Source organism: Daktulosphaira vitifoliae, unplaced genomic scaffold (genome assembly GCF_025091365.1).
Source record: "Daktulosphaira vitifoliae isolate Bord-2020 unplaced genomic scaffold, ASM2509136v1 Scaffold_2, whole genome shotgun sequence".
In the NCBI taxonomy this organism is placed as follows: domain Eukaryota; kingdom Metazoa; phylum Arthropoda; class Insecta; order Hemiptera; family Phylloxeridae; genus Daktulosphaira; species Daktulosphaira vitifoliae.
In genome coordinates, this window is record NW_026099573.1 from 31,873,098 (window position 1) to 31,889,654 (window position 16,557).

The 16,557-nt window shown below is 24.6% G+C and overlaps 1 protein-coding gene across 1 annotated transcript in view; it reads right to left on the reverse strand.

Annotated features, from left to right (window-relative positions):
* Positions 1 to 14,490, reverse strand: part of LOC126899325 (cell growth regulator with RING finger domain protein 1-like) — a 35,039-nt gene extending 20,549 nt beyond the window's left edge. The window contains exons 1-2 of the mRNA XM_050674117.1: positions 13,733 to 14,490; positions 10,436 to 10,590 (exon numbers count right to left, since the gene is read on the reverse strand). Coding sequence (XP_050530074.1) covers positions 10,436 to 10,590; positions 13,733 to 13,842 — 265 coding nt within the window. The 5' untranslated portion in view covers positions 13,843 to 14,490. The remainder of the gene's footprint in view (positions 1 to 10,435; positions 10,591 to 13,732) is intronic.
* Between the last annotated feature and the right edge of the window lie 2,067 nt (positions 14,491 to 16,557).

The following is a 16,557-nucleotide window of genomic DNA, read 5'->3' on the forward strand; positions in this document are numbered from 1 at the left end:
GGTAAAACTAATCGAATATTTTTTAAAACCATTCGGTAGCCCATTCGAATAGTTTTTAAAATTATTCGATAGTATATTCGAATAGTTTATGCCAAAAATAAACTATTCGGTTGTATAAAAACTATTCGAATAGTTATTTGATAGTTTTAAAAAACTATCGAATACTATTCGATAGTCTAAAATATTCGAAAACGCCCATCACTAGTTAAAATATACATTCGTTTCATAAGTATATTTAAACAGTGATTGAATAGTGCATTTAACTANATAGTTTTAAAAAACTATCGAATACTATTCGATAGTCTAAAATATTCGAAAACGCCCATCACTAGTTAAAATATACATTCGTTCCATAAGTATATTTAAACAGTGATTGAATAGTGCATTTAACTATTACTTACAATACTGGGAATAAAATATTCCAATAATGAATACAAAATATAAACTTTTACTGCACTATGTTTTAACATGAGAACACATAATTAAGTAACAATTTCAATAATCAAGTTTTTAGAAAACCTATGTGATGACGTTTGTATGTTACAACAATTAAGTCATAGTCGGAAAGTCAGAATACTTTCATTTTTTTTTTCTTTAAGAAAAGTAAATGTCTTTTAGGTAATAAATAGTTTACCGCAACTTGCCAGAGATTTTTAATGATAATAAGCCAACGCGCTTTCTATAAAACAGAAACGAGTTAAGTTAGAACGAAATCAGACGAATGTGGTGTAGAATTATTCTTATTATATAGTAGTAGTAACGTAACACACAACGGGTCATAATACACAAACAATAATAACAATCGTTAATTTCTATATATGTATATGATGGTACGTTGTATATGTTATATTATACAGCATTAACAAAAACCACTTTCTTTCACTTTCTTTTCTCTGGCCAAGCAGACACACACACGCCCATTACAGGTACTTCGTGATACAGACGAGTGTGTCTCGAAACTAGTTTACAGCGTCCTTTACGTCTTGTTTCAATGTAAATTAGATTTCATTTTTTTAAATATTCACATGTATAAAAAACAATAAAACAACTTTTAATACCATTACGTGTTACCTAAGTCTACTTACTGTCAACCTCAATACAATTCATAAAATTCAAAATCTCTTATGAATTCCATTATCAGAGATGACAAATTGATGCTAATCTATAACAGTTATGACATTTTTATAAAAAAAAAAGTTTAGTAAACAATAGAGCACATTAAAATCTGTTATAAACGATATAATATACGATAAAATGACACTAAACATGATAGACGTTAAAATAGTCTCAACAAAAACAATTACTACAAACAGGGCCAAAAAGAAATCGTTCCTATGAAAAATTTATGAGCAGAAAATGTAATTTTTATTGAAAATTTATCTTGGTAGGTTTTAGTAAATTTTTTAATTTTAAATAGGTTTCATCTAAACTGATCTCCACTATTAATATTAAAGAATTACCATTTAGAAAATCTGCAATGGAGTTTTTGAATATCTTATCGAGTCTCGGGTAAAAAACAAATATAACACTCATTAATTCGTCAGTTATAACAAATAATTACATCGTTAATTACACAGAAATCAACCTTCTACAAAACCTTATAAAATCAGAATGGCGATTTAGATGTTTTCTAAAACGCAAGCATGTATTCTATACTTATGTGTAATTAATTTTTTTGTTTGTTGCATATGTAATGTGACATTATTATAATTTTATAGTAAAATTTCATATTTACTCGAAGGCTTCACATCCATATTACAAGTAAAATGATTTTTAAATACGTTCGTAGTAATTGAATAATAAACACAGCACTCGTTGTTTGTTTCTATAATTATACACTCATAGAACCCCACAAATATCAGAGAATTTTCAGTGTTTTTTTAATAATAATGTAGTAAATAAATAATAATAATGGACAAAAGTGACAGCAGCCCTACAGCAAATATTATTTATTAACAGAAGTGATTAAACCAAAGTTAACTTACAAAATATGTCAATAACCCTAAAAAATTAACACATATCCGTACAGTCACGTAGGCCAGTGAAACGATTAAGTCCGTTACAGGCTGTGCCACGAAAAATCATTATCTACATATTCTTGTAGTAAATATCAGTTTTGTACATCGCGGACAAATAATTTATAGCACATCTCAATCGATAAAAAAAAATGTATATACTTTTATACGAATTTTAAACAAAAAAAAATTTATCTTTTTGTGTCAAACTCAAGATACGCCACAAAAATTACGTGAAGAGATTAAGAAATTTGAACATATTTTTAAATATTTTTAAATACCATATCTTTTTCTATAAAAAAAAACAGTAGTTTCAAATTAAAAACATAGGTAAGTAAGTCTCAATAAAAAGAAATAAAATCATGTTTTAACAAATTTTTGTTGTCAATAGACAACTTATTTTTTACGAGTCTCAAAAATAAGTCTCTTATATTATGGGTTATAAGGTTTACTTACATGATTTGAAACTAAATTGAGTAAGCCCAGTGCGTAAATGTTATACGGTATAATAGGTAATTACCACCGTTATTTTATTAATGCTCTACATAAATTGGGTATCTTTCTCAGTAGGCCCAATAAAATAGTTGTTACATTAAGAAAAAATAAATAATAAAAAACAAAATTTAATGTCTTAAATAGTGAAAATTATAAATTGAATGTACATTTAATGACATAGTAAAAAATATAGCGTTAAATGATAATAGTATACGTTACTTGCAATACAATCAAAACAAATTAAATTACTCAACAAAATTTGTTTTATTCATATAAATGTACATTCTATATCAGTGTTGAATTCAGAATTTTTTTTAGAAAATTCAAGCATTAGAGTAAACAGGAAAAAAAATGTATGCTATATTTTCATTAAGTATGAAAATATTACAATACAGTATTGAACAAATACTTTATATATATATATATATATATACATAGTGTATTCATTAGGGATTCATTTTATCCCTTCAGTTATAAAATTTCCAAACGTTCATTTTCTTTAATTAAAACCCCTATACATAACACGATTGAAAAAAAAAAATTTCAAAAAAATTTGTTCTTACAAATTTTTGTCTGAACTACCGTTTGCGTTTAAAATTGTTTAAAAGATGTAGAATTACAATACAAATGTATCATTGATTTGGTTTTCAAAGCACAATTATCTGTCCCACAATGGGCAACAAATTATTTTTATAATAATATCAGAAAAATTTTTAATACTAGTCATTCAACAATGTATGATAATAAACTTGCATTGAATATAAGAATAGTGTCTATTATTTGACATGAATTTAACACGCAGGACAACAAAAAAAAATTATTGTTTACTATTTATAAATAAATTTAACAAGGATTTTCGATGCTGATGCCAAATCCGGTTTTAGATTTTTTCCTTCGCATCTAGTTTTTGAGATAGTGACTAATTAGTAATTATGCGATTATTATACAGTAAAATTGTTATAAAACAAATATGTATATATATATACATATTGTATAGTGTTCGACAGTGATTTGCTCTAATTTTAACATTCGTTTATATAGTCAAATTAGTAAATCACGGTAAAATTTTCTGTATGTATTCTGATAATAACTTTCCTAAAATGATTTCATAATGATTATAAGAATTGTGGAAAATTTAGGACTGTTTAAAAAAAATGCTTTCGAGTATAAATTTTTTTTTTATAACTTACAACTATGGAACTTTAACCAACAAATAGATAATTTTATAAGAATTTGAAAAATATTAACATTGTGCATTTTGGGAAAAAATTGCTGTTAATACAAAAACCAAATGATAGTTTAGTGGACAGGGTTTTTACTGTTCCAATTGTATGTAACTGTCAACTTGTCCTTGAACAAACTGTTAATTATTTATTTTTTTAATTAGTTTTTAGGTTTTCAGATCAAAAAAGAGATGGAGGGATGCTATTGGATGCGATATGAGGACAGCTGATGTAAGCGTAGATGATGTGGGAAATCGTGTCAAGTGGAAATTTAGGATAAGGGTGGCCGACCCCAAGTAGTTGGGATTAAGGCGAGGAAGAAGAAGTAGTTTTCAGTTTTTAAGTTTATTTTTCATTTATCATTAGGTTTATTAGGGACAGGTTATGTATTATTATTATATTATTAGTGTATTATTCAGATATTTAATTACTTGGTAAATGGACGTTTATAAAGTATAAATCGAATATAAAAGCGAATTCAACAAATAGCACGTAAACTTTTTTTTTTTTGTAATTATACATATACATAATTAATTATACAATTGCCATACGTAAAATCTAAATACACCATCGTATTTATTGTTAAAAAATTTGCAATATCGTATTATAACATTACTCAATTACTTTAAAATAAAATAACACTGAAAACAATATGAAAAACCGGTATTTGTTGTGAATTTTCAAGATTTTTCAGTATTTTTTGTACTACTATATTTGGATTTAACGTAATGAATTTATATAATTTATTACTTATTAATATATATATTTACATTATTTATATGTATAATTATAAAGAAAGGTTTACAAATACTAAATTATTAAACATCTCAAAAACTAGATGCTATAGAAAAAAGTCAGATTCGGAATCAGCATCGAAATTCTTTATGAGATTCATACATAAATTTTAAATAAGAAAATGGCAGTTGTACAGGATTATAAAAAATAGTTTTAATTCTCTTAAATTACACTCATACAATTAAATCAAAGAATATACCATTTAACTCTTTCAGGACGAGCGTGACGTCTGAATCACACAAAAAAATATATCAAATAAAAATGCAAAGAAATAAATATATTAAAAGATTTTTTTTTTTAATTAAAAAAAAACTAGAGTAATTATTTGTTTCATAATTAAATGATTTATGGAAAAAAATAGATTTTATTCATTACCTCTGGTGTCAGGACTGGAAGGATTAATGTTTATAAAACTATTTTTCTTTTTTTAAATGTATATAAATAAAGTGCAATCATATACATTGAAAAAAAAACTTCCACTCATTTATTAATAATGGCTACTCATTAAAAAAATATTGCTGCTCTTGGTCATTTATAGTAAAGGATTACTGATGTTTCGCTTAGGTATATTTTATTAAATAAATAAAATGAAATGTTTAATTAATATCTAATGAAAAAAAATTTAGTTTATATTAAGAACTATTAGCAAAAATTTTAATTCGCAGCTCTTTTATAGAAAGAATTAAGAATTAGATTAACTAAAATAAAAAAAATCAACATGCGCTTGACAATATAAAATAATTGAATATTACTTAACGGAGTTGAGATAAATATTATGACAAATAACTTTACAAATAATCTTATATATTTTTAAATGTATTTATAAGATAATCATTTTCTTTAACTCTAATAATAGTCATAATATTTTTTTATAAATCATACATTAAGATTTTTTATTGAATTAACTCCCACATTTTCTATTAAAATATGGGCAATTAGTTTTATAGATATTATTAAAATCACTTATCAACGATTAAAGCTGTTTAATTATTTAGAATATTAAATGATATGAAAAATGAAGTTACACCAATCCAATAATTATAAATTTATCTTGATGTAGACTTAATACTAAATTATTACAAATTATTCATTCGTCATAAAAGTTATAAAATTACTAATTACTGAAATTTATAAATATATGAGATGATACTTTACACTTATAAATATTAAATTACCTTATAAAAATGAGGAGTCAATATTCCAACTATTATAATAACATTTTATTCTTCTAGGGAAAGTAAAAATTAAAATTAAGAAGAACGATAAAGTAATTTAAATGCTAATATACACACTATTAAAACATAATTATTAATCAAATTAGATTCAGAGTCAACATAAGATTTTACTAAAATATAATTTTTGATTTTGTTTCAAATTTATGATTAAAAATGTGACATTATTAACGTTTTTTATAAATATCATAAATGCTAAAACATTTATGATTCAAAACGTCTAATATACCAATTAAAAATAATATTTTTTAGATTCTATCCAACAATTTTAAAAAATTATTAAAATACTTAACAAAAAAATCCAATGAATACAAAATAATTTAAAAACTTTTTTAAATTATTGTAATAGATAGTACTATTTTCAAATTAGATAAGCTATTACTAAATAGTTAAAAACTTGATTTTGTTTGTAAACATCTAAATTTTGTACTCAAATAACATTAAAATATTATCTAACTATACGTAAACACATCCATGCACATCGTTTAAATAACTACATTAAATGTTTTAAGTTGTTTTTGATTTTTAATATACAAACACTTTTATTTTCATAAGAATTTGATACAACTCTATGTATTTATTAATATTTATTATAAATTATAAACACTACTGTCACAAACTACAAGTAGTTTAATAACAATACAATGATTTTCAAATAACTGATGATAAATATTCCTATTTCATGGATATTAAAAGAAATAAACTTAAGGTCATACGTTATTAAAAAAATCAGTATTGTTTTCAACAGACTTTTATATAAAATGAATAATAAAAATATATACATACAAATACGACATTTTTACGTTCAAAATAATAGATATAATGAAAATCAGTTCCCGAATTTATTATATCATTTATTAATAAAAATTAAAATAAAATAATAACTTGCATGAAAAAATTAAATATACTTGGAAATCATCTAATATAAGTGACGATTTCTGAAAACAGAAAGATAAAAATTATTAAATTGAAACCTTCTCTAATAAAATCATGACTTAAAAGTGATTCAAGATATCACTGTAAGAAACAATCCAAAAATTCTCATGCATCAAGATAATATTTTTAATACACACGTACAATTTTCAGAAAGTCGTACACAAATGTGACATTTTTATTACAATTCATCGAAAAATTCCCTTACTTTTGTATGCATTAAAAACTTCAATAACATGTGTATAAAATTTCAAAGGCTCTTTTTTTAAGAGTGATTGGAATAAAATATGTAGTTTACTTTAATATATAAAATTTAAATAATAATGAACAACTTATGTAATATAGACAATGATAAAAAATGATTATTTAAAAAAAAAACGCAGCACAGTGGGGACGTGGCATAGTTGGGTCAAGTATAATGATATCTGACAGTGCTTTTAATCACTGTCATAAAAAAAACTTCGATGCAAATCTGTTTAATTTTAAAAAATTGGTGGATTATTCCATAAGCTCATGATCTCCTATTTCCTTATTTATATTCTGATTACAAGTTTTATGATTTATAAGTGTAATATATGAATAAATATATAAAGGGTAATGTTCCGATTTAAAAAAAAAAGTATGTCGCATAAAAAAAGAATATAAATAGTACTTATCTTAAAAAAATTATAATGATCCATACATTTTTCAAAAAGTTATAGCGTTATAAAGTTAAAAATATAAAAAATTGTATTTTTTTTATTAACTTTGAAGTTTGTTTTCAACATGAAGCCAAAATAAAATCCGACATTTTTTTTTTCCATAATTAAGTATATTAAATTAGCTTAATGTAAGATATATATAAATGTTTTAGAGTTTCCGGAACACTTTAAAAAATTAAATTGAAAAAGTTCTACTTTCTCTATGCATTATATTGATTTGGTTATTTTTGATAAAGTTATGGTTGTTTTAAGTAAAAAAAATTGAAAATTTTTTGAAAATTTGTAATTTTTTTGGAGATTTCCCCCATTTACAGAGAACGAGGGAAATTTATTTTTGAAGGTAATGCCTTCAACTAGATACAATTTGTGATCTTTTAACGTAATGTTCATCAAAATCAGTCTAGTGATAGCTGAGAAAAAGTAGTAACAGACAAAAAAAAACACATCATAGTAAAAATAATACCTTCTCAGCTTCGCATGGAAGCGAAAATATAATAATAATAGTAATTTATAAAAAAAATGTTATATACTATGCCTTCCTAATAGAATAAAAATTGTATATTTTTCTACTAATTTCAACTTACGTCACCAAGTAACAGCAATGTGATATATTAAGCGAAAATGTACAAATTAAAAATTGATTTAATTTTTAACCCATAGAAAATATCAAGTACATTGTAAAAAAAAATTATTTCTAAACGTAGATATTAAGGTTAACATTCGAAAGTTAAATGGTAACCTATCAATATAATATTACTTTTTAGATATTATTATTTAAAGAATTAAAAAAGGTTTTAAAAATAGTAAGAATAATTTTTTCTAGCATAACAACCTTCATATTTACCATAGCTCATAAAATAAATTAAACTTTAGTAGTTTGTACATTTTTATGAAAAATTGTTATTATTTAAAGAAAAATAGGATATTAATCACTATATAGAGTATGCAGTATATAAAGTGTCCAATCAAGTTTTAACATCTTTAATTTTGATTCAATTTTGTGTTATTTTTTTTTTTTTAGCTTCGGATGCGAATCAATTTTAAAGTTTTGACTACTACAGTTTATTATTTGTCTTTAATAAGAAAATAAAAATATATACTTATATTAATAATTTTCTTGAAACTTCAAAATAGCTACTTTTTTGCTATTTTCTTACAAAAAATTATTATGAGTCAATAACAACTTTAGAATAAGTACTTATCGAGTTATAAGCATTAAAATACATACAACGGGTATTTAGCGTAGGTGAAATGTGCGTTACATATATACACCCAGTATTTCTATTAATACATTTATTCTATAAGTTCTTGATAATGTGAGTGAATAAAATCACGCACCAATCTCTAGTAAATAAATATGATCACAGAAAATAATCATACCAAGGCCATATTATGTACGCTCATATCATTCGAAAAATATAAAAATCAGAGCTGCACTTCGTTTAAGGATGTTACAGAAAAACCTATAGTTCGTCGATTTTAAGAGAGAAATTATAAAATATGACCTCGACAAATTTAAAAAATACTAACGGTGACAATGAAAAATAACACTAAGCACCTATTACTAAGCGTAGCATTTCATTTATGGATCATTGTTTTATCCAAATCCTACAACATTAGGTAAACAGCCGAAAATAAAGAATATATTAAAATTTTATGGAATCCGAATCAATTTGTTTAGTTTTAACATATTTAATAATTTTGAATTGTTATTGATGACAAAAATATCCACGTTAAATAAAAACATTTAGACGAATATTCTTTTTTACTCTACGATAAATAAGTTGTAACAAAATATTGGGATTACATTTTTGAACTCAATTGTACGAGGCAACATGAATATAACACATTCCGTTAATTGTTATTCAGTTTTAAGAAACCGAAAATGATAATTGTGACAGGTGGAAACTTTCCCGTCAGCTATATATGACACAAGGTAGTGTATAACAATAATGTAACATTAAAAATGAACCCAGACTGACGAAAACAACGATATTATGGTGTACGTGAACAGTAAATATATCACAAGACAGAAAGGATACAAACAATTGTTGTGCAATCAGATTAGAAGTCAAGGGCATTGTACATGTGTTTATTATTTAAAAGAAGATACATTATCTTCTATTATTTCTCTGGATACTTCATCCAAATAATCCTACTGAGGATAACGATAACTTTATCGTGATATAAAATTTTGCAAAATATGTCAAAACCATGTTGATTAAAAATTTATAAAATTATTAAAAGACCTCTAAAGTCCAAAAATATATATAAGTATTCATTATTAAAATTGCTTGAGAAAAAATTTGAGAAATCTATAACATCATTAATATGTCAATAACATACTAGTTAATATAAATAAATAAGTATTTTAATTTAAGATTTCGTTAAAAAAAAAAAAATGGAAAAGAATGATCTCATTTCAACTAGAAACTAGAATTTTTCAAGGAACACCAATTATAAGACGTAAGTTTTAATGCACTAATTAAGTAAGATAATTTAGAATAACCTTAAAATGTTCTACATAACGCATGCTGATACATTCATAAATTAATGAACACAAATTACAGTGACACTTGTACAAGTGTAAGTTTTACTGAAATGTCTATTATTTATACTATTAACACTATGAACAGTTTATACAAATGTTACCCTAGAGTAACATCATCGAATTCAGATATGATTTATTCTGTAAGTGAATGGAACACAAGGAAACTCTGGTCTCGTAACTCTAATGACGGTTAACAAGCGTCTCCTTTAAGATTTATTCTTCTAAGATTCTGTAACTGAACGATTTTCTCGACATGATATTCATGTCCTTGTAATTAAATTTGTGCATATCATTATTAACTATTGTATTGTTTATCAACATATTGTAATATTCTTTTAAAATAATAAAATAGAGGTTTATTCTCATATGTGTGTAATTCTGGTATAAGAGTAATATTTCCCCCCTTCATAATTTTGACTCTTAAAGTCTTGTCTATGCATAATATTAACATATAATACTTAAAAACTAATTATAATTTCTATTTACTAACCAGAATAAGACGAGTTCGATGTTTCATGTAATTTGAATGTGAATGGTATGTGTACTTTCATCATTTTCATTTGAGGAATTTTCTGCTGGACAGGATGTACTCCATTTCCTCCAAACATTAATTCTTCTCCGTGTAACCAAAATACAGTCATGTTCCTGTAAAAAAAATTTCCACATTTTTTTAATATTAAAAAAAAATACAGTTAAGTCTGAGTAGATTCCAAAGAATGATGTTCAATTAACTAATTAAGTTCCTAAATTCAAAACACATATGCAATAATGACGTTACAGACTGTTTGATTTTTGAACTGAATCAAACTCTAGATATTCGGTACGGAACAACAATATCAAATAGCATGCTAATTTAACCGAAAAATATATAAAAACACTATTATATGCACTAGATTGCGCTTAAAATGTCAGGAGTTTTAAGACAACACATTTGGTTTAATTTCAAAAATATTCAAAAACCCATAACAGAAATCAAAAACAGGTTCTTTAAAGAAAAAAATAAAATCATACATATGTATAATTTTATTATTGGCTTTTATGATATAATTGCCAACTTTCAAATTAATTTACTAATTAACAAGTTATGCATACACCTCTAATTTTATGAAAAATTCCTTTTTTAAAAAAAGACACGAATTGGTAATTTAAAAGAATAATTATAATTGTATAGCTTTTAAAAGTGAAGGTCCACAGAAAATTTTGACTTTACTTAAATAGTTCGCCTGATAGAATATATGACACTTGAATATTTTTTTAAGATATAATCAGTTAGTTAGAATATTTTTCATTGAAATTAATATTTTTTGTGTAAAAATATATATGTAATATGCATTACCTATTATCTTATACATTACTACTACGCTCTAAATTTACACATTTGAGACTAACTAATTACTACAATTAGTCATACTCAAATTTGTATAAAAACGCTATCAAAAAGTCTGTAAAATATATTTTTTTACTAACGTTTAAACTAACATAACTTAATTAACATAAGAAGAATCCATCCTTTGAAAACACTACAAAAGATACTATTTAATTGGTAAACGAAATAGTTCAATAATTCTATTTTTCGTCTTCATGATATTTCTTACATGTATAGTAAGACACATTTATTATTTATAAGAATCAATAATTAAATTAAAAACCAGTTGTTATATAACACAAACATATGTAAATAGTAGATATACAAATATTAAGAAATCAAGCTAAAAGGTCCAGAAGAATAATAAACGAACTTATAATTCGTAAAATAGTACAACGAGATTAACTTCATAATAGAATTCTATAAATCCTTGGAAGTTATTAAAACCATGCAATGCAAAACAATAATAACACACACACACCTCATCGGCCTCTTTTCTTTACAATGCATGGTAGACACATGCAATGGTCCATAGTTGAAATAAACTAGTTTATACCGTTTAATTTATGAATAATATTCATTGAATATACTTCAGTTATTTTATTTTCTCTTTAACTGCTCAAACTTGTTTTAGGGATGCACATCTATATGTAACCATAACCACAATAATACCGATAGCGAGTTGAACATTTAGAAATTACTAGTTTCGACAACTTTGTTCCGTTAGACGTAGCGGATATTTACTGAATACTATTCCATAATTCTTTCGCCAACAATCATGAAAATAAAATTATATCGACAATTTTAAGTAACTAACATTCAAGGTCAACAAAGATCTATTATTAAAAAAATTAAAAAATTATAAAATGAATATGATTATGAAAGCAAAATTATAATACTTTCGGCGTGGTGAAAAAAAAGAGAATCATGTAATTATTTTGCAAAATTTAGTTCCGGGATGAGTTAATCAGATTTCACAGATATTCTAAGAGGATTTACAGAACAGTTATTCGAAAATATATCAAATATCCTATGATATGATTATCATGATTAGCATAACAAATATTGTATATTTATACGAGTTTAATTTTAAAGTTTTTGTTTTTTTGAAATTTTATAATATTATCTTATAGGCAATTTGTATTTTATAATTTTTCAATTCGAAATAAATTATAAAAGTAATCATTAAGTGTATAGCTAATACTCGACATTTAAAACAGGTATGATTGAATAACAACTCTAATGGGGATTCTACTTTTATTCACTTTAAGTCACTATTTTTTTTTAATTTATTATACATTTAAATAATTAATTGATCAAAACTTCATTTCTTAAAAATTAATTAAATCATACAAATTTTAACTAAATCCATTAGTTTAATTTAACTACAGATGTGCCTGTCTAGAAATATATTTTGTAGTAGGTTCTAATAATATAAATTCCCACAACTCGGCCTGAATAATTAACCATCGCTAAATTAGAGAATTTAAAATATTAGAAATAATTTTTTATTTAGGTTCATTTTATATAATAAATTCCAGAAATTTCAATATAGTTTCTAATAGACAGTCTCTAACCGTTGCAGACGTTTCTACGGAAAAGAGGAGGTGTTATAGAGTAAATAAACTCCATAGGTCAAAAATAAGTTTATGGTAAAGATAAAAATTTTTAAAAACGTCAAGAATGACACTTTATAAAGATAACTAAAATTAAAATTATAAATTAATTAAAATATCGAATATTTCGTTATACAAGTAGTTATTTTTCTGGTAATTTTCTAAATGAAATACACTTAATACAGCATGCAAAATATATATAAATGAGTATTTTTTTAAACACAACACAGACATTTGGCATATTGCCAAATGATATTTTTATTTTTTATCAAACCAATATGATATGCAATTATTCACGGTAGAGTTTTACTAATTTATTTTTTAACAACTGTTAATCTTTGGGACCCATTCATAAGAAACTCGAAAAATTAAGATTTTAAAATCTATTAAGTATTTATAGATATTTTATAGGTTTTTTGTTCGTCTATAGTTATTTATCAGTATTTATTTATAAAATATTAAACAATCAAATATAAAGATACTATAACTTAAAAATAATTATTTTCAAAAAACATTACTATACAGGTAAGTTAAACTTTCACTTTAAAGGTTGATACATTCAAGTTGCAATTTTTTTTTAATATATTATAAATGAAATTGTTAATCACTACGAAATCATAAGGTTAAAGGATGAGCAACGTCGACTTTAATTACTATTTGATATCAATATTTTGCTATTATCAGTAATTTTATCCTGTTATCACCATGAGATTGAGTACAAAATTAATAACAGACAAATTAAGACGAGTCATTACATAATACCGCGTATTCGATTTTTTCGAAAACATAGTTTATTATAGCTCACCTCATTATTAACAAAAACATTGCGCAGAAACATATTAGCACAGCCAGTACGGACAGGATGTTGGAGAACTCGGCTACGGACACGAGCATCGCGGTCATGGCGACCAACATGGTTGTTACGTGTCGACTGAACAGCTATGTAACGATCCCGTCACGTTAAAAAATTGCACACGCGATAATAGGCGACTACTATCAATACACAGTGTTAACCCAAAAACCCGGGGGCTCGAAAACCCCGTCTTCTGAAAGTTCAACACATCCGTCGGTCGTTTTTCACGTATTGATGGTATCAATATAGATTAACAAAATGGTTCGTTAAACGAAACGGTTGCAATATTTAGATATTTCTCTATGTGTGTGCAGTTAACGTCGTGTTTGCCGTATTTTTCGTTTCGATATAAAATTTCACTGTAATAAATGCTATTATCGTTTTGATAATAGTAACTATGACTCAAAGATAACACAACACTAGAAATGCGTACGATATCGACTACAAATGATAATAATGGAACATTTATTATTATTATTGTTATTGTAACTGTAAAAGAGGTAAGCGTAATCCTTGAAGCTGACAAGGGGAAACGTCCACAAAGAGACAAAATTTTAATTTCCAAAAATAAACGAAACGTTATCAACGAGTAAAGAAAATAAAGTAGAACGATAACGGACACTAACACAAACTGAACGCCAACGAACCACTCCGTACATCAAACCATCGCGAACGACCGCAGGTCTCGATCGGCGGGCAACCAGTGAACGTGAAAGTAGCGCGCCGGTGTAGCGTGCGCTCGTTTCTACCACTCACCCCACCTATAACTTATTCGTCATCGTAAACAGCACCTACCCCTCCATAATATTTACACGTCCGCCGACTCAAGAAATGTTCCCACGCAGTGACCTAACTTATGATTATCCTTTTGAGTATTAATTACTCAAATGTGCGTGAGTAACATTAAGAGTTTTTTTATTTATTTTACAGTAAAAATTTGTTAAGAAATTTAATGTTTCAAATTTTTTTTATTGTCCAAAAAGCTCTGACACTGTCATCTTGGCAAAGCTACGTTTTCATAACTTTTTGTTCCATAAATTTAAAAAAAATATCTTCTTTGTATTCCTTCCTATTTGTTTGGAGTCCATTAAATTATTATTATAAATATAATTTAGATTTTACTAACCATGTTTAATGTAATAATATTAATTATTATAATAATTTAAAATTAAATAAATCTTTTTTTGAGTAAAAAATTGTTTATTTTATCTAGGAAATTTCAACTAAAAATAAGATAAAACCTTAGTTTAAGAGTTGGACAAAGATTATACGATCAGAAAAAAAATAGAGAGAATATTTTGTTCAATAAGTAGATCCATATATTTTTTACTATTAAAATTTAATTTGAGTTTGTTGAACAACTGAATATACCCTTGATACCATTAATTAATGGTATCAACATTTAAAAAACAATAATGCGTGTATTTATACACGCATTATTGTTTTTAAAATCGGCTTTAAAGTCATGACTTATTATATATACTATTTTTTACATAAAAACAATGAGAAAAAACACAACTGAATAATATGCAGGAAATTGAGTAACGCAAACGATGAGTTATTATCGTTATTATATGATATATCTATGCCATTTATATATTTTTAAGGAAGTGCTCTACGTGAAAAACAAAACATCTCCTCCCTTGAATATACAAAAATTATTCATAAATATATTAAAACTATACTTTTCAACTAAAAATTAAAAACTGTGATTTCTGAGACTAAAAAGTCTATATACAGAGTCAAATTAAGACTTTTATTCATAGATAAAAATAATGTTTTGAACTTTGGGGGCTTTAAGTCTTGAAGATCAAAAAAAAATTATATAGCTTGAATAGGTATACCCAATATTCTTTTTATATATTCATAAATAAACCATTATACATTACATTATATTAAAAGGATTTTTTTTCTTGTAGTATTTCAACTATATTTGTTGAAACCCAAACATATTACTTTATTTAAAATAAAATACACATACTATACTGATAATATTTTATAATCACGATATTAAAAGACAAGAGTAAAAAGTAATTATTTATACAATAATATAAGGAATTATTTTATTTTTCATAAAAAATTTTTAAAGTCTGCTTGTGAATGCTAAGCATCAAAACAACCCTTATTTACGCATATATTAAAACTATATAATTAATTTTAATCTTTCAAATTTTATTTGTCTTTTCTTCAGTTTTAATTAGTCAAATGTTTACTATCGATTCAATTATTTTTGAAATTGGTATTGTACCGTCTCTGAATACGTACATTTCATATAACATTATTATTTATGGATTTAGTTATAATACTTTTCATTTTCAATTAAAATAGTTAATTAAAAATTGAATATTAGCTAAAAATTTAAAAATTTTAGAAATTTTGAAATATTTTTCTAAATTACAATACTGAAAAAAGTAGCATTTTAGCAATATTTTTAAATAACTACTTTTTTTTTTTAAAATAACGCTGATCATAATGAAACTTTAATAAAATATAAAAGACAATAGAACTTTTTTTTTTATACTTTTTGTAAATATTCAATTAAGTACAAAAAAGAAATAAAAAAAAACCACCCACGCAATAAATTTGTTTAATTAGATTTTTGAAAAGGTTTTGGAACGAATAATTATTTTTAACAATTATTAAATTAAAGCTCTTAAAGTGTCTTTGAAAATGTACTTTTTATTTTACATTATTTTATATAGATGTAGATATAATAATTTTTATATTTAATTAGTCTCAATATTATTAAAATATTCTGTAGTGATATCAAGTGAAGA